This window comes from Oncorhynchus gorbuscha, linkage group LG23, assembly GCF_021184085.1.
Source record: "Oncorhynchus gorbuscha isolate QuinsamMale2020 ecotype Even-year linkage group LG23, OgorEven_v1.0, whole genome shotgun sequence".
Taxonomy (NCBI): domain Eukaryota; kingdom Metazoa; phylum Chordata; class Actinopteri; order Salmoniformes; family Salmonidae; genus Oncorhynchus; species Oncorhynchus gorbuscha.
The window spans coordinates 18,997,817-19,018,042 of record NC_060195.1 but is presented as its reverse complement, the minus strand read 5'-3'; the positions used below and the strand labels follow the sequence as shown (position 1 = coordinate 19,018,042).

The following is a 20,226-nucleotide window of genomic DNA, read 5'->3' as shown; positions in this document are numbered from 1 at the left end:
TTAGGAAAGCTAAGACTAGCTTTTTCAAACAGAAATTTGCATCCTGTAGTACTAACTCGAAAAGGTTCTGGGACACTAAAGTACATGGAGAATAAGAGCACCTCCTCCCAGCTGCCCACTGCTCTGAGGCTAGGAAACACTGTCACTCGATGTCATAAGGTGAATGCACCAATTTGTAAGTCGCTCTGGATAAGAGCGTCTGCTAAATGACTTAAATGTAATGTAATGTAATGTCACCACCAATAAATCCACAAAAATTGAGAATTTCAATAAGCATTTCTCTACGACTGGCCATGCTTTCCACCTGGCTACCCCTACCCCGGTCAACTGCCCGGCACCCTCCACAGCAACCCGCCAAAGCCTCCACCATTTCTCCTTCACCCAAATCCAGATAGCTGATGTTCTGAAAGAGCTGCAAAATCTGTACCTCTACAAATGAGCCGGGCTAGACAATCTGGACCCTCTCTTTCTAAAATTATCTGCAGAAATGGTTGCAACCCCTATTATTAGCCTGTTCAACCTTTTTCATATCGTCTGAGATTCCCAAAGATTGGAAAGCTGCCGCGGTCATCCCCCTCTTCAAAGGGGGTGGCTCTAGACCCAAACTGCTTCAGACCTATATCTATCCCACCGTGTTTTTCTAAGGTCTTCGAAAGCCAAGTTAACAAACAGATTACCGACCATTTCGAATCCCACCGTACCTTCTCCGCTATGCAATCTGGTTTCAGAACTGGTCATGGATGCCCCTCAGCCATGCTCAAGGTCCTAATCGACATCATAACCGCCATCGATAAGAGACATTACTGTGCAGCCGTATTCATCGACCTGGCCAAGGCTTTCGACTCTGTCAATCACCACATTCTTATTGGCAGACTTTCTCTGATACACCTCTACGCAGACTACACCATTCTGTATACTTCTGGCCCCTCTCTGGACCCTGTGTTAACTAACCTCCAGACTAGCTTCAATGCCATACAACTCTCCTTCCGTGGCCTCCAACTGCTCTTAAATGCAAGTACAACTAAATGCATGCTATTCAACCGATCACTGCCTCCACCTGCTCGCCCGTCCAGCATCACTACTCTGGATGGCTTTGACTTAGAATACGTGGACAACTACAAATACCTATGTGTCTGGTTAGACTGTAAACTCTCCTTCCAGACATTAAGCATCTCCAATCCAAAATTAAATCTAGAATCGGCATCCTATTTCGCAACAAAGCATCCTTCACTCATGCTGCTAAACATACCCTCGTAAAACTGACCATCCTACCGATCCTCGACTTCGGTGATGTCATCTATAAAATAGCCTACCACACTCTACTCAACAGACTGGATGCAGTCTATCACAGTGCCATCCGTTTTGTCACCAAAGCCCCATACACTACCCACCATTGCGACCTGTACGCTCTCGTTGGTTGGCCCTCGCGTCATACTCGTCGCCAAACCCACTGGCTACAGGTTATCTATAAGTCTCTGCTAGGTAAATCCCTGCCTTATCTCAGCTTACTGGTCACCATAGCAGCACCCACCCGTAGCACGTGCTCCAGCAGGTATATTTAACTGGTCACTCCCAAAGCCAACTCCTCTTTGGTCGTCTTTCCTTCTAGTTCTCTGCTGCCAATGACTGGAACGAACTGCAAAAATCTCTGAAGCTGGAGACTCATATCTCCCTCACTAGCTTTAAGCATCAGCTGTCAGAGCAGCTCACAGATCACTGCACCTGTACATAGCCCATCTGTAAACAGCCCATCTATCTACCTATCGCATCCCCATACTGTATTTATTTATTTATTTATCTTGCTCCTTTGCACTCCAGTATCTCTACTTGCACATTCATCTTCTGCACATCTACCATTCCAGTGTTTAATTGCGATATTGTAATTACTTTTTTATTGCCTTAACTCCCTTACCTCATTTTCACTCACTGTATATAGACTTTTTTTGTTTTCTTTTGTTCTACTGTATTATTGACTGTGTGTGTATATATATATATGTATATATATATATATATATATATATATATATGTATATGTATATGTATATGTATATGTATATGTATATGTATATATATATATATATATATATATATGTATATATGTATATGTATATATGTATATATATATATATATATATATATATATATATATATATATATATATATATATATATATATATATATATATATATATACCCACTCCATGTGTAACTCTGAGTTACACATGGAATAAACATACCCCACTCTTCCACCAAGGCACCTACAAGTTCCCAGACATTTCTGGGGGGAATGGCCCTAGCCCTCACCCTTCGATCCAACAGTTCCCAGACGTGCTCAATGGGATTTCGATCCGGGCTTTTCGCTGGCCATGGCGGAACACTGACATTCCCGTCTTGCAGGAAATCACACACAGAAAGAGCAGTATGGCTGGTGGCATTGTCATGCTGGAGGGTCATGTCAAGATGAACCCGCACGAAAGGTACCACATGAGGGGGGAGGATGTCTTTCCTGTAACGCACAGTTTTAAGATTGCCGGCAATGACAACAAGCTCAGTCTGGTGACGTTGTGACACACTGTCCCAGACCATGACGTACCCTCCATCTCCAAATCAATCCCGCTCCAGAGTACAGGTCTCTTTCCTTCGACGATAAACGCAAATCTGACCATCGCCCCCTGTGAGACAAAACAGCGACTCGTCAGTGAAGAGCACTTTTTGCCAGTCCTGTCTGGTCCAGTGACGGTGGGTTACTTACTGAGATTTACTGTCAGGGCCCAGGTCTGACAGAATCTGTGCATAAGATCTAGGTGCTGCTGTAGGCCCTCCTTGGTTGGTGACAGAAGCACCAGATCATCAGCAAACAGCAGACATTTGACTTCGGATTCTAGCAGGGGGAGGCCGGGTGCTGCAGACTTTTCTAGTGCCCGCGCCAATTCGTTGATATATATGTTGAAGAGGGTGGGGCTTAAGCTGCATCCCCGTCTAACCCCACGACCCTGTGTGAAGAAATGTGTTTTTTGCCCATTTTAACCGCACACTTGTTGTTTGTGTACATGGATTTTATAATGTTGTATGTTTTACCCCCAACACCACTTTCCAACAGTTTGTATAGCAGACCCTCATGCCAGATTGAGTCGAAGGCTTTTTTGAAATCAACAAAGCATGAGAAGACTTTGCCTTTGTTTTGGTTTGTTTGGTTGTCAATTAGGGGGTGCAGGGTGAATACATGGTCTGTTGTACGCTAATTTGGTAAAAAGCCAATTTGACATTTTCTCAGTACATTGTTTTCATTGAGGAAATGTACGAGTCTGCTGTTAATAATAATGCAGAGGATCTTCTCAAGGTTACTGTTGACACATATTCCACGGTAGTTATTGGGGTCAAATTTGTCTCCACTTTTGTGGATTGGGGTGATCAGTCCTTGGTTCCAAATATTGGGGAAGATGCCAGAGCTAAGTATGATGTTAAAGAGTTTTAGTATAGCCAATTGGAATTTGTTGTCTGTATATTTGATCATTTCATTAAGGATACCATCAACACCACAGGCCTTTTTGGGTTGGAGGGTTTTTATTTTGTCCTGTAACTCATTCAATGTAATTGGAGAATCCAGTGGGTTCTGGTAGTCTTTAATAGTTGATTCTAAGATCTGTATTTGATCATGTATATGTTTTTGCTCTTTATTCTTTGTTATAGAGCCAAAAAGATTGGAGAAGTGGTTTACCCATACATCTCCATTTTGGATAGATAATTCTTCGTGTTGTTGTTTGTTTAGTGTTTTCCAATTTTCTCAGAAGTGGTTGGAGTCTATGGATTCTTCAATTGCATTGAGCTGATTTCTGACATGCTGTTCCTTCTTTTTCCGTAGTGTATTTCTGTATTGTTTTAGTGATTCACCATAGTGAAGGCGTAGACTCAGGTTTTCCGGGTCTCTATGTTTTTGGTTGGACAGATTTCTCAATTTCTTTCTTAGATTTTTGCATTCTTCATCAAACCATTTGTCATTATTGTTAATTTTCTTCGGTTTTCTATTTGAGATTTTTAGATTTGATAGGGAAGCTGAGAGGTCAAATATACTGTTAAGATTTTCTATTGCCAAGTTTACACCTTCACTATTACAGTGGAACGTTTTACCCAGGAAATTGTCTAAAAGGGATTGAATTTGTTGTTGCCTAATTGTTTTTTGGTAGGTTTCCAAACTGCATTCCTTCCATCTATAGCATTTCTTAATGTTACTCAGTTCCTTTGGCTTTGATGCCTCATGATTGAGTATTGCTCTGTTTAAGTAGACTGTGATTTTGCTGTGGTCTGATAGGGGTGTCAGTGAGCTGACTGTGAACACTCTGAGAGACTCTGGGTTGAGGTCAGTGATAAAGTGGTCTACAGTACTACTGCCAAGAGATGAGCTATAGGTGTACCTACCATAGGAGTCCCCTCGAAGCCTACCGTTGACTATGTACATACCCAGCGTGCGACAGAGCTGCAGGAGTTGTGACCTGTTTTTGTTGGTTATGTTGTCATAGGTGTGCCTAGGGGGGCATATGTGGGAGGGAATGCTGTCACCTCCAGGCAGGTGTTTGTCCCCCTGTGTGCTGAGGGTGTCAGGTTCTTGTCCGGTTCTGGCATTTAGGTCGCCACAGACTTGTCCCTGGGCCTGGAAATGATTGATTTCCCCCTCCAGGATGGAGAAGCTGTCTTCATTAAAATATGGGGATTCTAGTGGGGGGATATAGGTAGCACACAGGAGGACATTTTTCTCTGTTAGGATCATTTCCTTTTGAATTTCTAGCCAAATGTAGAATGTTCCTGTTTTGATTCATTTAATGGAGTGAGTTAGGTCTGCTCTATACCAAATTAGCATACCCCCTGAGTCCCTTTCCTGTTTCACACCTAGTGGTTTGGTGGATGGGACTACCAGCTCTCTGTAACCTAGAGGGCAACCAGTGGGTCCGTCTCCTCTATACCAGGTTTCTTGCAGGATGACAATGTCGCTCTGGATAAGAGCGTCTGCTAAATGACTTAAATGTAATGTAAATGTCTGTACTACCGATTTTTCTTTGGTGAAGTCCGGGTTTCTGCTCTTTAGGCCAAAGGCAGATGACCTCAGGCCTTGGATATTCCAGGATAATATAGTGAAGGCTTTTTGTTCCTTAGTGTCCAATGTTGTTGGTCGTGGTTTGGCCTCAGGCCAGTAAGTGTGAGCAGAGCCTGCTAAGCATCTGGTACATGCCATTGGCTTGGGCGAGTGTGAGAGTGGGGGTTGGGCCTGTTTGCCCGCTCACTACCTGGGCGTATGTGTGGCTTCCATGTTGAGGCCCTCTTTGCGGGGGTGGGGTGCATGGGGTGGGCAGGAGTGGCATAGGTGTGTGGCTATATTCTCTCTATACTCTCTCTCTACTCTGGCTTTTTATTTGATATTTTTCCTTCCTCTGTATCTTACTTTTAACTTCCTGTCCCAGTGTTCCTATTAGTCGTTGTTCACATGGAATTTAATTGTGACATTAAGTACTAAACCTGTTCATTAATTCACCCCCTCCCCAGCCCAGAGACGGGGAGCCTCTTGTGACCGTGCTAGCTGAGGGTCCTATCAGGTTTAGGGAGGGCCACTTCTCCCGGCCGCGGGGCAGCTCTGACCTGCTGCGGGCCCCCAGCCACTTCCCTGTCCCTGAGAGCAGGGTGGTGCTACGAGAGGTGTCTGTTGTCTGGCATCTGTACGGAGGGAGAGACTTCGGGGGCAAGGCCATGTCTACACACACTCCGCATGGAAACAGGTCCCTATGCACACATGTACACACAACCCAGCAACAGGCACTTGAATTTGGAGGATTTCTCTCTTACTGATCATCAAGCTCCTTTCTCCCTCCCTCTCTATCGCTCTCTCCTCTCCTCTCCTACCCTCTCGCTCTCTAGGGGTCGCTCTGCCCCCTCTGGGATGCGTGGATCCCCGTCCCGCTCCACTGCTTCGTCCCGGCCTCAGAACTCGTGGCGCTGGGCTGGAGGCGGTGGACGTCAACACAACTTGCTCATGGAGATCCAGCTCACCAAGGTAGGGAGAGTATGTACTCTACATAACCGAAAGTATGTAGACACCTGCTCATCGAACATCTCATTCTAAAATCATGGGCATTAATATGAAGTTTGGCTATAACAGCCTCCACTCTTCTGGGAAGGCTTTCCACTAGATGTTGGAACATTGCTGCGGGGACTTTCTTCCATTCAGCCATGAGCATTAGTGAGGTCGGGCACTGATGTTGGGCGATTAGGCCTGGCTCGCAGTCAGCGTTACAATTAATCCCAAAGGTGTTTGTTGGGATTGAGGTCAGGGCTCTGTGCAGGCCAGTCAAGTTCTTCCACACCGATCTCGACAAACCATTTCTGTACGGACCTCACTTTGTTCACGGGGGCATTGTCACGCTGAAACAGGAAAGGGCCTGCCTCAAACTGTTGCCACAAAGTTGGAAGCACAGAATCGTCTTGAATGTCATTGTATGCTGTAGCATTAAGATTTCCCTTCACTGGAACTAAGGGTTCTAGGCTGAACCATGAAAAACAGCCCCAAACTATTATTCCTCTTCCACCAAACTTTGCAGTTGGCACTATTCATTTGGGCAGGTAGTGTTTACCTGGCATTCACCAAACCCAGATCCGTCTAAACGTGATTATTCACTCCAGAGAACGCATTTCCACTGCTCCAGAATCCAATGGCGGCGAGCTTTAGCATTGTGGATGGTGTTCTGTGAGCTTATGTGGCCTACCACTTCGCGGCTGAGCCGTTGTTGCTCCTAGACATTTCCACTTCACAATAACAGCACTTACAGTTGATTTGGGCAGTTCTAGCAGGGCAAAAAATTTGATGAACTGACTTGTTGGAAAGCTGGCATCCTATGACAGTGCCACGTTTAAGTCACTGAGCTCTTCAGTAAGGACATTCTACTGCCAATGTTTGAGTATGGAGATTGCATGGCTGTCTGCACGATTTTATACACCTGTCAACAACAGGTGTGGCTCAAATAGCCGAATCCACTCATTTGATGGGGTGTCCACATACTTGTGTATATATAGTGTAGATAACTTTAAAAATACAGCCAGAATGATGCTGTGTTTTGCATCATACCAGCTGTATTTCTGTATTCTGAAAATTATAAATCTTAAACTTGATTGCAGACATGCAAAACATTTTGGGACTATATAAACAATGGACTACCGAAACAAATACCAACATGTTTTTTAGGGTGGAGTTTTCCTTTAACCATACTTTGAGTGTGTGGTAATAAAGACATAAGACCTGAATGTGACAGAGGTGATAGAATATTTATGCCACTGTAGTGGTTGGGGTGAACTAACCATGTTGTAGTGGTTGGGGGTGAACTAACCATGTTGTAGTGGTTGGGGGTGAACTAACCATGTTGTAGTGGTTGGGGTGAACTAACCATGTTGTAGTGGTTGGGGGTGAACTAACCATGTTGTAGTGGTTGGGGGTGAACTAACCATGTTGTAGTGGTTGGGGGTGAACTAACCATGTTGTAGTGGTTGGGGGTGAACTAACCATGTTGTAGTGGTTGGGGGTGAACTAACCATGTTGTAGTGGTTGGGGGTGAACTAACCATGTTGTAGTGGTTGGGGGTGAACTAACCATGTTGTAGTGGTTGGGGGTGAACTAACCATGTTGTAGTGGTTGGGGGTGAACTAACCATGTTGTAGTGGTTGGGGGTGAACTAACCATGTTGTAGTGGTTGGGGGTGAACTAACCATGTTGTAGTGGTTGGGGGTGAACTAACCATGTTGTAGTGGTTGGGGGTGAACTAACCATGTTGTAGTGGTTGGGGGTGAACTAACCATGTTGTAGTGGTTGGGGGTGAACTAACCATGTTGTAGTGGTTGGGGGTGAACTAACCATGTTGTAGTGGTTGGGGGTGAACTAACCATGTTGTAGTGGTTGGGGGTGAACTAACCATGTTGTAGTGGTTGGGGGTGAACTAACCATGTTGTAGTGGTTGGGGGTGAACTAACCATGTTGTAGTGGTTGGGGGTGAACTAACCATGTTGTAGTGGTTGGGGGTGAACTAACCATGTTGTAGTGGTTGGGGGTGAACTAACCATGTTGTAGTGGTTGGGGGTGAACTAACCATGTTGTAGTGGTTGGGGGTGAACTAACCATGTTGTAGTGGTTGGGGGTGAACTAACCATGTTGTAGTGGTTGGGGGTGAACTAACCATGTTGTAGTGGTTGGGGGTGAACTAACCATGTTGTAGTGGTTGGGGGTGAACTAACCATGTTGTAGTGGTTGGGGTGAACTAACCATGTTGTAGTGGTTGGGGGTGAACTAACCATGTTGTAGTGGTTGGGGGTGAACTAACCATGTTGTAGTGGTTGGGGGTGAACTAACCATGTTGTAGTGGTTGGGGGTGAACTAACCATGTTGTAGTGGTTGGGGGTGAACTAGCCATGTTGTAGTGGTTGGGGGTGAACTAGCCATGTTGTAGTGGTTGGGGGTGAACTAGCCATGTTGTAGTGGTTGGGGGTGAACTAGCCATGTTGTAGTGGTTGGGGGTGAACTAGCCATGTTGTAGTGGTTGGGGGTGAACTAGCCATGTTGTAGTGGTTGGGGGTGAACTAGCCATGTTGTAGTGGTTGGGGGTGAACTAGCCATGTTGTAGTGGTTGGGGGTGAACTAACCATGTTGTAGTGGTTGGGGGTGAACTAACCATGTTGTAGTGGTTGGGGGTGAACTAACCATGTTGTAGTGGTTGGGGGTGAACTAACCATGTTGTAGTGGTTGGGGGTGAACTAACCATGTTGTAGTGGTTGGGGGTGAACTAACCATGTTAGATCTAGCAGGGCATTAATTTGAGAAACTGACTTGTTGGAAAAGTGGCATCAAGTGAAATGTATTTATAAAGCCCTTCCTACATCAGCTGATATCTCAGAGTGCTGTACAGAAACCCAGCCTAAAACCCCAAACAGCAACAATGCAGGTGTAGAAGCACCTGCATTCTATGTCGGTGCCACCTTGAGAGTCACTGAGCTCTTCAGTAAGGATGACGGTGCCACCTTGAGAGTCACTGAGCTCTTCAGTAAGGATGACGGTGCCACCTTGAGAGTCACTGAGCTCTTCAGTAAGGATGACGGTGCCACCTTGAGAGTCACTGAGCTCTTCAGTAAGGATGACGGTGCCACCTTGAGAGTCACTGAGCTCTTCAGTAAGGATGACGGTGCCACCTTGAGTCACTGAGCTCTTCAGTAAGGATGACGGTGCCACCTTGAGTCACTGAGCTCTTCAGTAAGGATGACGGTGCCACCTTGAGTCACTGAGCTTTTCAGTAAGGATGACGGTGCCACCTTGAGAGTCACTGAGCTCTTCAGTAAGGATGACGGTGCCACCTTGAGAGTCACTGAGCTTTTCAGTAAGGATGACGGTGCCACCTTGAGTCACTGAGCTCTTCAGTAAGGATGACGGTGCCACCTTGAGTCACTGAGCTCTTCAGTAAGGATGACGGTGCCACCTTGAGAGTCACTGAGCTCTTCAGTAAGGATGACGGTGCCACCTTGAGAGTCACTGAGCTCTTCAGTAAGGATGACGGTGCCACCTTGAGAGTCACTGAGCTCTTCAGTAAGGATGACGGTGCCACCTTGAGAGTCACTGAGCTCTTCAGTAAGGATGACGGTGCCACCTTGAGTCACTGAGCTCTTCAGTAAGGATGACGGTGCCACCTTGAGAGTCACTGAGCTCTTCAGTAAGGATGACGGTGCCACCTTGAGAGTCACTGAGCTCTTCAGTAAGGATGATTTATGCCACCTTGAGTCACTGAGCTCTTCAGTAAGGATGACGGTGCCACCTTGAGAGTCACTGAGCTCTTCAGTAAGGATGACGGTGCCACCTTGAGTCACTGAGCTCTTCAGTAAGGATGACGGTGCCACCTTGAGTCACTGAGCTCTTCAGTAAGGCCATTCTACAGCCAATGTTTGTCTTTGGAGATGGCATGGCTGTGTGCTCTATTTTATACACCTGTCAGCAACGGGTGTGGCTGAAATAGCCGAATCCACTCATTTGAAGGGATGTCCTATATATACAAAAGTATGTGTGTGCGAGGTGTGTCCGTCCTTACAGTACTTGCCTTTGATTCTTTTCTCCGTACAAACTATAAAGCTAATTAATTTTCCCCATCATAAGGATATGTTCAGTTCCAGTGTAGCATAAGTGTCAACCAGTCCTTTTGTGGAGACAGCAAAAAGCTACATAACAAAAGCAAAAAGCTCCATTAGTTGTTTACAACCATTTAGTTAAATATGTCATTCCTGTTCCAGGTGAGCTTCCAACACGAGTCCTACCCAGTGGTGGTGTCTGCGTCTGGTCCGGCTCTGGAGGGAGAGGGGCCTGGGGTCGGGGCTGTGGGGGAGCAGCCTCTGTCCCGCCAGGTGTTCATTGTTCAGGAGCTGGAGGTACGCGACCGCCTGGCTTCGTCCCAGCTTAACAAGTTCCTCTACCTGTACACCAGCGAGAGCATGCCACGCAGGACACACTCCAACATGGTGAGAGACCAGGCTTTTTAAAGCCATTTATCATTATGTCCTTTCCGTTGTGGAAATCTGTTCTTATTAATGATTCTCATTTCCAAGGGAATTCTAAAGTTTTCTATGAGATAGGATTACAACAAACCAATCTAATGTGTTGTCTATGTCTGTGTGTCCCAGTTAACAGTGAAGGCCCTGCAGGTGTGTCCAGACTCTGGTGTAGGTGGTCCAGAGTCTTGTTTAAGAGTGAGCCTCCTCCCCCTCCGACTCAACATCGACCAGGATGCCTTGTTCTTCCTGAAGGATTTCTTCAGTAGTCTGGCTGCTGGAGTTAACCCCTACCTGCCTGTGGACCCTGTAGCTGAGAGTGAGCACCTTCATTGTGTTCTCTGTTCGCTACATAATAAGTAGAGTCATATGGATCAGGAAGAACATCATACATAGCACATACATGGTGCTCTGTGTCATGTATCTCCTCCTCACCCACTTGATACTTTCTCCTGTTTTCTTCATTTTCTCTCTTTCCTCTCACAGTGAAGACAGACCCTTCCCAGAAGCCCGCTGAGGATGGGGTCAGTGGCACGGAGACCACTGCTGGTCTGGGTCCTGACCTCACCACTTCTGTAGAAACCACCTATAGCGAGCAGAGCTCCTCGTCCGCTGGCTCCACCTCTTCCACTGATCAGCCAATCTACTTCCGGTAATTAACTTCATCCTCCAAAAGAGTAAATCTACAGTCTATTTAGAATGTGTGGACATTATGTATACGTTGTCTTTCCTTCTCTTTGGAAGGGAGTTCCGTTTCACCTCTGAAGTGCCCATCTGGCTGGACTACCAAGGCAAGCATGTGGTCATTGAGCAGGTGAAAGGACAAAGAACATTTAACTACGAGCACAGTGAACTCATCTCTGTGGTTATATTTTGTTATGTCACACACGTGACATTTGCTATGTGATTGTTTCCTAGGGGACGTTTGCTGGGATTCTTATTGGTCTGGCCCAGCTGAACTGCTCTGAGCTGAAGCTGAAGAGACTCTGCTGCCGAAACGGGTACAACAACACGAACTCTGTTTCTCAGTAGTCTGAAGCAAGTGTCTCTTTCATAACGCTTTTCTCTAATATCTCTTCCTTACAGACTTCTAGGCGTAGATAAGGTGATTCAGTACGCTGTCACTGAGTGGCTCACAGACATCAGGAAGAACCAGCTGCCGGGCATTCTGGGAGGTCTAGGCCCCATGCACTCTGTAGTTCAGCTGTGTAAGTACAGGACAGGACGTCACTTGTTTGGTGATCTTTGTTTCTTGGCTTCTTTGCTATTGTTCCTGAGTGATAACCTTAGTAATAGAATTGTTCTCTTGCAGTGTGGTTATAGCTAGCATACTCTCACAACCTCATTTAGTGTTGATCTCATTTGTTTTTTTTGTATAACTTTCTCTCTCTAGTCCATGGAGTGAGGGACTTGTTCTGGATGCCCATAGAGCAGTACAGGCGGGACGGCCGCATTATCCGGGGTCTCCAGCGGGGGGCAGCATCCTTCGGTACCTCCACTGCTTCTGCTGCTCTGGAGCTCAGCAACAGACTGGTGCAGGCCATACAGGTACTACTGACCTCTGAACTCTAACCACAGACAGATCAGCTGGCTACAGACTGTTGAAACAATGCATCCTATGTACCACACCCTATACACTAACCTTACAGTCAAATGTCATAGATTGCGGCCAAAAGGTCAGCATACCTACCTCATGTAGGAAAGAACTGAATGACTAGTAGCAACCGTATGGGTAGAAACCACTGGGACCAGTAATACAGGTTCCTCCATTGCTATGATGTGCCTTACTCTCCTGAAGTGTTGTAATATTCCTGCGGTTTCTCCTCTAGGCCACAGCGGAGACGGTGTACGACATCCTGTCCCCAACGCCCCCCCTGAACCGTTACATCACAGAGGGCCGACCGCCCTCCAACCGGTCCCGCCGCGCCCACCAGCCTGCCGACCTCAGAGAGGGTGTAGCTAAGGCCTATGACACCGTCAGAGAAGTACGTGTTCTACTGTTCTACTGATCAACAAATCAATCAATAAAAGTTAATTTAAGTCAACCCCTTTAGGATAATAGCAACAACAAAAGGCTTAGCACTTTCATTTGAAAACTTCTCTTCCTTACCTCTGTCTGCCTGTTTCCAAGGGCATGATGGACACAGCTCAGACGCTATGTGATGTGGCGTCTCGCGGGCATGAGCAGAAAGGCCTGCCTGGTGCTGTGGGCGGAGTCCTGCGGCAGATCCCGCCCACCGTGGTCCGTCCCCTAATAGTGGCCTCTGAAGCAACGTCCAACCTACTGGGGGGCATCCGGAACCAGATTAAGCCAGATGCACGGAAGGAGGACTTCTTAAAATGGCGCTCTGAAGAAGGCCAAGAATGATGATTCTGGGGGATGAAAGGTTAAAGATATGGGGGTGAAATTGTTATGTGTGTGAACAGATGAAAGGAGTGAATGTGTGAAAACGTGAGTTTGAATTTAAAAAAAGAACTACTGCAGAGTGATTGACACACAGTATTTTATGTGGTTCCATATGGATCAAGATAAAACAATTGTATCTCTTTCTTCAATGCAATCAAATAGAGCTCAGTTCAGTTCACTATCCTTGCAGCAGTGCGTACATGATGAGGATACTGTCCCTTTCTTAGTATGTCAACATATCACTGTCACTCTGGGTTGTCTTCATCTTTAGATGTCATCGCTGTCAAAGGGCATACAGGGCTCTAGTCTAGCATAAGGTCTGTTGTCGTGGTAGGTGGGATTAAACATGTTAATCAGTAGCTCTCGCAATCTTCTGTCGATCAGACTATGGGCCGGTTTCCCAGTTTGAGATCACACCTAATCCTGGATTAAGAAGCACCATGAATGGTGATCCTTCATTGAACATGCATTTTAGGAGTAGGCTTAATCTGAGTCTGGGAAATCATTCTATTGAGCCCAAATCAGTGTCCACAAGGATTGGTTGGTAATATCTGTCTCTCCTGTAGTCATGGAGACAGAAAGACTGATATAGTGGCCTTAGCTGAGATCCTTACAGATAGCTGTTAATCAAAACCTAAAAAACAATTCTGGGATTGTTCCATCCTAGCCAGCACACATCCCCAGCGTTGTTTGTGCCATAAGTTTGTTCAATGATGGGTTCCCTGGCCTCTCCTCCTTTGGTTTTAAACCAGTGTGTTTTTAGTTTTATCACCTTCCTGAAACCTATACTCATCTCTCTGTGTGCTTACTTGTTCATATTTGACCTGTGTTAACAATGACCTGGGCCTGGCTGTGTTAACAATGACCCGGGCCTGGTTGTGTTAACTAAATGACCCGGGCCTGGCTGTGTTAACTAAATGACCCGGGCCTGGCTGTGTTAACAATGACCCGGGCCTGGCTGTGTTAACAATGACCCGGGCCTGGCTGTGTTAACAATGACCCGGGCCTGGCTGTGTTAACAATGACCCGGGCCTGGCTGTGTTAACAATGACCCGGGCCTGGCTGTGTTAACAATGACCCGGGCCTGGCTGTGTTAACTAAATGACCCGGGCCTGGTTGTGTTAACTAAATGACCCGGGCCTGGTTGTGTTAACTAAATGACCCGGGCCTGATTGTGTTAACTAAATGACCCGGGCCTGGTTGTGTTAACTAAATGACCCGGGCCTGGTTGTGTTAACTAAATGACCCGGGCCTGATTGTGTTAACTAAATGACCCGGGCCTGGTTGTGTTAACTAAATGACCCGGGCCTGGTTGTGTTAACTAAATGACCCGGGCCTGGTTGTGTTAAATAAATGCAGTCAAGGGAGAATTTGGACGATGAACTGAATGAACTAGAGAAACGTCCTTTCCTCTCTGTCAAATGGCTTTGCTTGAGTTTAATGCTTGCCAGCGCTTGGTCATCTGATTTGTACTTTCTTTTGTCAGCGCAAGGAGGTCGCCCTCAGGGCCTTGGACCTTATCGCCAGTCTGGTTCCTTCCTCTCAACAGAACAATTGCTTGACTCGTCTCATTAGTTGCCTTCCTCCATTTTTTTATTTGTATTTTCTAATTATGTTAAACACTAGTATTATCATATTATTTGTCAAAATAAGTGTTGGTGGGATGTGTCTAGGGGGTTAAGATGGGGGGAGGGTTGTGGTAAAACATTGAACATTATTTTTTGTTCAAAACGTTTAAATTGTGTATGTGTGAGTGTGTGTGTAATGCATGTTTGTGGGTTAGTGGTTTCTTGTGAGGGTGCCCCGTGGGTTGTATTGGTCACAGGTCTGTAATTACCATTTACCTGTAAGAATGACGTGTATGGGGCCTCCCGGGTGGCGCAGTGGTAAAGGGCGCTGTACTGCAGCGCCAGCTGTGCCACCAGAGACTCTGGGTTCCAGGCTCTGTCGTAACCGGCCGCGACCGGGAGGTCCGTGGGACGACACACAATTAGCCTAGCGTCGTCCTGGTTAGGGAGAATTTGGCCGGTAGGGATATCCTTGTCTCGTCGTGCACCAGGGACTCCTGTGGCGGGCCGGGCGCAGTGCGCGCTAACCAAGGTTGCACGGTGCGCGCTGTGTTAAAAAGCAGTGCGGCTTGGTTGGGTATCGGAGGACGCATGACTTTCAACCTTCGTCTCTCGATGAGACAAGATAGTAGCTACTAACAATTGGATACCACGAAATTGGGGAGAAAAAGGGGTACAATTCACAACAACAAAAAAGAGAAAAAAAGAATGACCTGTATAATACCAAGACAGAGTACAGAAAAATATATACAAAAAAATAAAACAATATAAAAAAACGACCACATGTAAAAGCATTGTTTTTAGTTTGCCCAGTAGAGAATCATAGATATTGTAGATAAATACATATATATATTGACAAAATTTGTTCTCTCACTTTCCCCCTCAGAAAGCAGATTCGTCAAAACGTTCACAGGGATGCTGGCCCATGTTGACTACCAATGTTTCCCACAGTTGTCAAATTGGCTGGATGTTTTAATTGTCTCAACACTTTAAAATCACTTTAACCTGTCTCCTCCCCTTCATCTAAACCGATTAAAGTGGATTTAACAAGTGTCACCAATAAGGGATCATAGCTTTCATCTGGTCAGTTTATCATGGAAAGAGCTAGTGCTCTTTTAGGCTTTTAAAAATCCGTTTTTTTGCTGATCCCAGGCAATGGGGGTGAGAGTGAGGTGGAATTCAATCCCATTTTCGTGAGTCGAATGATCCCCAAATTGGATTGGAGCACACTGTTTCAGGCGGCTGATGGGGTGAGTGTCTCCGTATGACTACGACTATCTGGAATGCCAGAGTTTCTATTGGACAAATCCAGGTAGCTCCATAGAGACAAAGGACTCGTTTTAGTATCTGCCTTTTTATAGCTCAGGTATCAAATCAAATGTTATTTGTCACATGCGCCGAATACAACAGGCGTAGTAGACCTTACAGTGAAATGCTTACTTACAAGCTTGTAACCGTCAATGCAGTTGTAATAAATTACCTTAAAAAACATATGAAATCATTCAAGAGCATTAGTAAATAACAATAGCATGGCTATATACAGGGGGTACCGGTGTCAAGGTAACATGTACAGTCGAAGTCGGATGTTTACATACATTTAGGTTGAAGTCATTAAAACACATTTTTCAACCACTCCACAAATGTCTTGTTGACAAACTATAGTTTTGGCAAGTCTGTTAGGACATCTAATTTATGCGTGACAAGTAATTTTTCCAACAATTCTTTACAGACAGATTATTTCCCTTATAATTCACTACATCACAATTCCAGTGGGTCAGAAGTTTACATACAGTAAATTGACTGTGCCTTTAAACAGCTTGGGAAATTCCAGAAAACATGTCATGGCTATAGAAGCTTCTGATAGGCTAATTGACATCATTTGAGTCAATTGGAGGTGTACCTGTGGATGTATTTCAAGGCCTACTTTCAAACTCAGTGCCTCTTTGCTTGACATCATGGGAAAATCAAAAGAAATAAACCAAAAAGATTGTAGACCTCCACAGGTCTGGTTCATCATTGGAAGCAATTTCCAAACGCCTGAATGTACAACATTCATCTGTACAAACAATAGTACACAAGTATAAACACCATGGGACCACACAGCTGTCATACCGCTCAGGAAGGAGACGCGTTCTGTCTCCTAGAGATGAACATACTTTGGTGGGAAAAGTACAAATAAATCCCAGAACAACAGCAAAGGACCATGTGGAGATGCTGGAGGAAACCGGTACAAAGGTATCTACATCCACAGTAAAACAAGTCCTATATCGACATAACCTGGAAGGCCGCTCAGCAAGGAAGAAAGTTAAAGCTTGGTCACAAATGGGTCTTCCAAATGGACAAAGACCCTAAGCATACTTCCAAAGTTGTGGCAAAATGGCTTAAGGACAACAAAGTCAAGCTATTGGAGTGGCCATCACAAAGCCCTGACCTTAATCCCATAGAAAATTTGTGGTCAGAAAAAGCATGTGTGAGCAAGGAGGTCTACACACCAGTTCTGTCAGGGGGAAGGGGCCAAAATTCACTCAAATTATTGTGGGAAGCTTGTGGAAGGCTACCTGAACCATTTGACCCAAGTTAAACAACTTAAAGTCAATGCTACCAAATACTAATTGAGTGTATGTAAACTTCTGACCCACTGGGAATGTGATGAAAGAAATAAAAGCTGAAATAAATAATTCCCTCTTCTATTATTCTGACATTTCACATTCTTAAAATAAGGTGGTGATACTAACTGACCTAAGACAGGGATTTTTTACTAGGATTAAATGTCAGGAATTGTGAAAAACTGAGTTTAAATGTATTTGGCTAAGGTGTATGTAAACTTCTGACTTCAACTGTACATGTGGGCAGAGTTATTAAAGTGACTATGCATAGATAATAACAGAGAGTGGCAGCAGTGTAGAGGGGGGGGTCAATGCAAATAGTCTGGGGTGGCCATTTGATTAACTGTTCAGGCTTGGGGGTAGATGCTGTTTAGAAGCCTCTTAGACCTAGACTTGGCGCTCCGGTACCGCTTGCCGTGCGGTAGCAGAGAGAACGGTCTATCACTAGGGTGGCTGGAGTCTTTGATCATTTTTAGGGCCTTCTGACCGGTGATGTACTGGGCCGTACACACTACCCTCTGTAGTGTCTCGCTGTCAGAGGCCGAGCTGTTGCCGTACCAGGCAGTGATGCAACCCGTCAGGATGCTTTCGATGCTGCAGCTGTAAAAACCTTTTGAGGATCCATGACAAATCTTTTCAGTCTCCTGAGGGGGAATAGGTTTTGTCGTGCCCTCTTCAAGACTGTCTTGATGTGCTTGGACCATGTTAGTTTGTTGGTGATGTGGACACCAAGGAACTTGACACTCTCAAACTGCTCCACTACAGCCCCGTCGATGAGAATGTGGGCTTGCTCGGTGCTCTTTTTCCTGTAGTCCACAAGGGGGCAATGTTCTGGTCTAGAAGCACAGTTTCGACTGCTCCTACAGTTTTGCTTCAGTACTGCAGTTTACCTAACACGGCCCAGAAAGACAATGTTCATACATTGCCACATAGAGAAGTCAGATTTGAACATTCCAAATAAAACATTGTGCTCAAAACATCCATTGAATAATTCAAATAATTGTTGCTTAGGCTGATTTTGTTTCCTCCATCCCTTACAGCCGCAGACACTAACATTTTATATTCATCGAATATCTGCCATGTTTTAAGATGACGTGATGTCATCACTGCTCACGATGCTCCCTGTGCACACTGAGTGTTATTGCGTGTGTAATTTTGGTCCGTAATAAACCAGATAATGAATCATGAGTAGATCCCCTTTTAAACAATGGTCAGACATCTTTTGATGCAGTCTCCAGTTATTATTATACCTCAGTGGTGACAGCATGGGCAGTGCCATTGAGGCTATCTCCATTGTAAAGTAGTCCATTTTATTCTTCACTATTGGATGATTCCTCCTGATGACCCAGTTGGACATGACTACAACAGGAGGGATTAGCCAGTGAAATTGGAAGTCACACCCAGTTTACTTCATTAAAATGTTGGATGCCCTCAATTGTTTTGTCTATGCTAAGACAGCCTTTTGGCCACGAGAGGCATCTATCATTCTCTATGGTCCCTTCCTGTTTTGTTGTTTGCTCTGTTTACTACCGTTTGGTTCTTAAACTGAGTCATTTAAAGCTACTGTATCCAACAGAGGTAGAATAGTTAACTAGTCTTACAGCTATTCTTTGGTCTAACTAATACAGATAGGTTTTACCAAAAATTGTTCTAGTGATTGTGGTTGTATGGCAATATTACTGTTTTATACTAATTCCTAACTGTGGTCTTTCTCCAGCTGGGTCTTCTAAATAATAATAATAATAATATAATAATAATATATGCCATTTAGCAGACGCTTTTATCCAAAGCGACTTACAGTCATGTGTGCATACATTCTACGTCTTCTCCAGGGCTCACCTGCAGAACTGGTCACAGACTATGAGAAGAATGAGGACTTCCTGTGTAAAATACACAGGGTTTTGCTGGAGGTGAGGTTCACCATAAATAATAACCTGATATTGGTCTTCATTACTTGAGTCATAGTTTTATCAACTCCTATTTTGGTGAATCGGCTGCACACTGCTTTTATTACAAGGGGAATATGAGGACATCTAGTGGTCATGTTAGGTAGAGTCCCAGTCACATTCTCTCTGGCTGTTTGTCTGCTTGATAAATTGTAGGTTGTGTGATTGTAGGTTTGCATTCGTTTCCTATGTAAACACAGTGTATTGTGTAACCTATAACCCTATTGTCACTAGGGCTGTGACAATACCAGTATCGCAAGATGTTTTCCATGGCAAAAATAAAAACATGAAGCAGACAACTCTTTGGTCCTTTAAAAACCTGCTGTATGTAAAATAGTGTGTGCTATAGCTTGGAAATAAATACATGTGACTCTCGATGACGACATAATGATGTTTGTTTCCAACATTGGGGCTGTTTTCCTAAAGAAGTTAAATCCACTTTGTGTTTTGTTTCCTTGCCATGATACTAACGAATATCTTCCTGGCCCTAATTGGCACACACACACACAAAGAGTAACCACAGGTCATGTGAAGTGTATCTGCCTGTCCAGGTGAAGGCGGTGGAGGGCTGTCTGCAGTGCCCAGATTCTGGCCGTGAGTTCCCCATCTCCCGGGGGGTCTCCAACATGCTGCTGAATGAGGATGAGGCATAGAGGAGAGTGGTTGGGGGGGTTGCTTACCCCCAACATGCTGCTGAATGAGGATGAGACATAGAGGAGAGTGGTAGGGGGGGGGGGGGTTGGTTACCCCCAACATGCTGCTGAATGAGGATGAGGCATAGAGGAGAGTGGTAGGGGGGTTGGTTACCCAACATGCTGCTGAATGAGGATGAGGCATAGAGGAGAGTGGTAGGGGGGTTGGTTACCCCCAACATGCTGCTGAATGAGGATGAGACATAGAGGAGAGTGGTAGGGGGGTTGGTTACCCAACATGCTGCTGAATGAGGATGAGGCATAGAGGAGAGTGGTAGGGGGGTTGGTTACCCAACATGCTGCTGAATGAGGATGAAACATAGAGGAGAGTGGTAGGGGGGATGAGGCATAGAGGAGAGTTGGTTACCCAACATGCTGCTGAATGAGGATGAAACATAGAGGAGAGTGGTAGGGGGGGAGGGGTTGGTTACCCAACATGCTGCTGAATGAGGAT

General features: G+C 45.2%; 2 protein-coding genes across 2 annotated transcripts in view; both read left to right on the top strand.

Moving 5' to 3' along the window:
• Positions 1-14,950, top strand: part of LOC124010505 (autophagy-related protein 2 homolog A-like) — a 44,595-nt gene extending 29,645 nt beyond the window's left edge. The window contains exons 30-40 of the mRNA XM_046322997.1: positions 5,535-5,764; positions 5,904-6,039; positions 10,299-10,523; positions 10,686-10,872; positions 11,040-11,205; positions 11,298-11,367; positions 11,472-11,554; positions 11,640-11,761; positions 11,947-12,101; positions 12,383-12,538; positions 12,685-14,950. Of these exons, the coding sequence (XP_046178953.1) occupies positions 5,535-5,764; positions 5,904-6,039; positions 10,299-10,523; positions 10,686-10,872; positions 11,040-11,205; positions 11,298-11,367; positions 11,472-11,554; positions 11,640-11,761; positions 11,947-12,101; positions 12,383-12,538; positions 12,685-12,921 (1,767 nt within the window). The 3' untranslated portion in view covers positions 12,922-14,950. The remainder of the gene's footprint in view (positions 1-5,534; positions 5,765-5,903; positions 6,040-10,298; positions 10,524-10,685; positions 10,873-11,039; positions 11,206-11,297; positions 11,368-11,471; positions 11,555-11,639; positions 11,762-11,946; positions 12,102-12,382; positions 12,539-12,684) is intronic.
• On the top strand, positions 14,813-19,733 carry LOC124010633 (multifunctional methyltransferase subunit TRM112-like protein). Its single transcript, XM_046323303.1, has 4 exons — positions 14,813-14,819; positions 15,681-15,790; positions 18,967-19,044; positions 19,632-19,733. The coding sequence occupies exons 1-4, from the start codon at positions 14,813-14,815 to the stop codon at positions 19,731-19,733; spliced, it is 297 nt and encodes a 98-aa protein (XP_046179259.1).
• The last annotated feature ends 493 nt before the right edge of the window (positions 19,734-20,226 follow it).

Coding starts and splice junctions, on each gene's coding strand:
- LOC124010633 (XM_046323303.1), top strand. Junction 15,791..18,966: donor CTGATGGGGTGAGTGTCTCC/GTATGACTACGA, acceptor CGTCTTCTCCAG/GGCTCACCTGCAGAACTGGT. Junction 19,045..19,631: donor TACACAGGGTTTTGCTGGAG/GTGAGGTTCACC, acceptor CTGCCTGTCCAG/GTGAAGGCGGTGGAGGGCTG.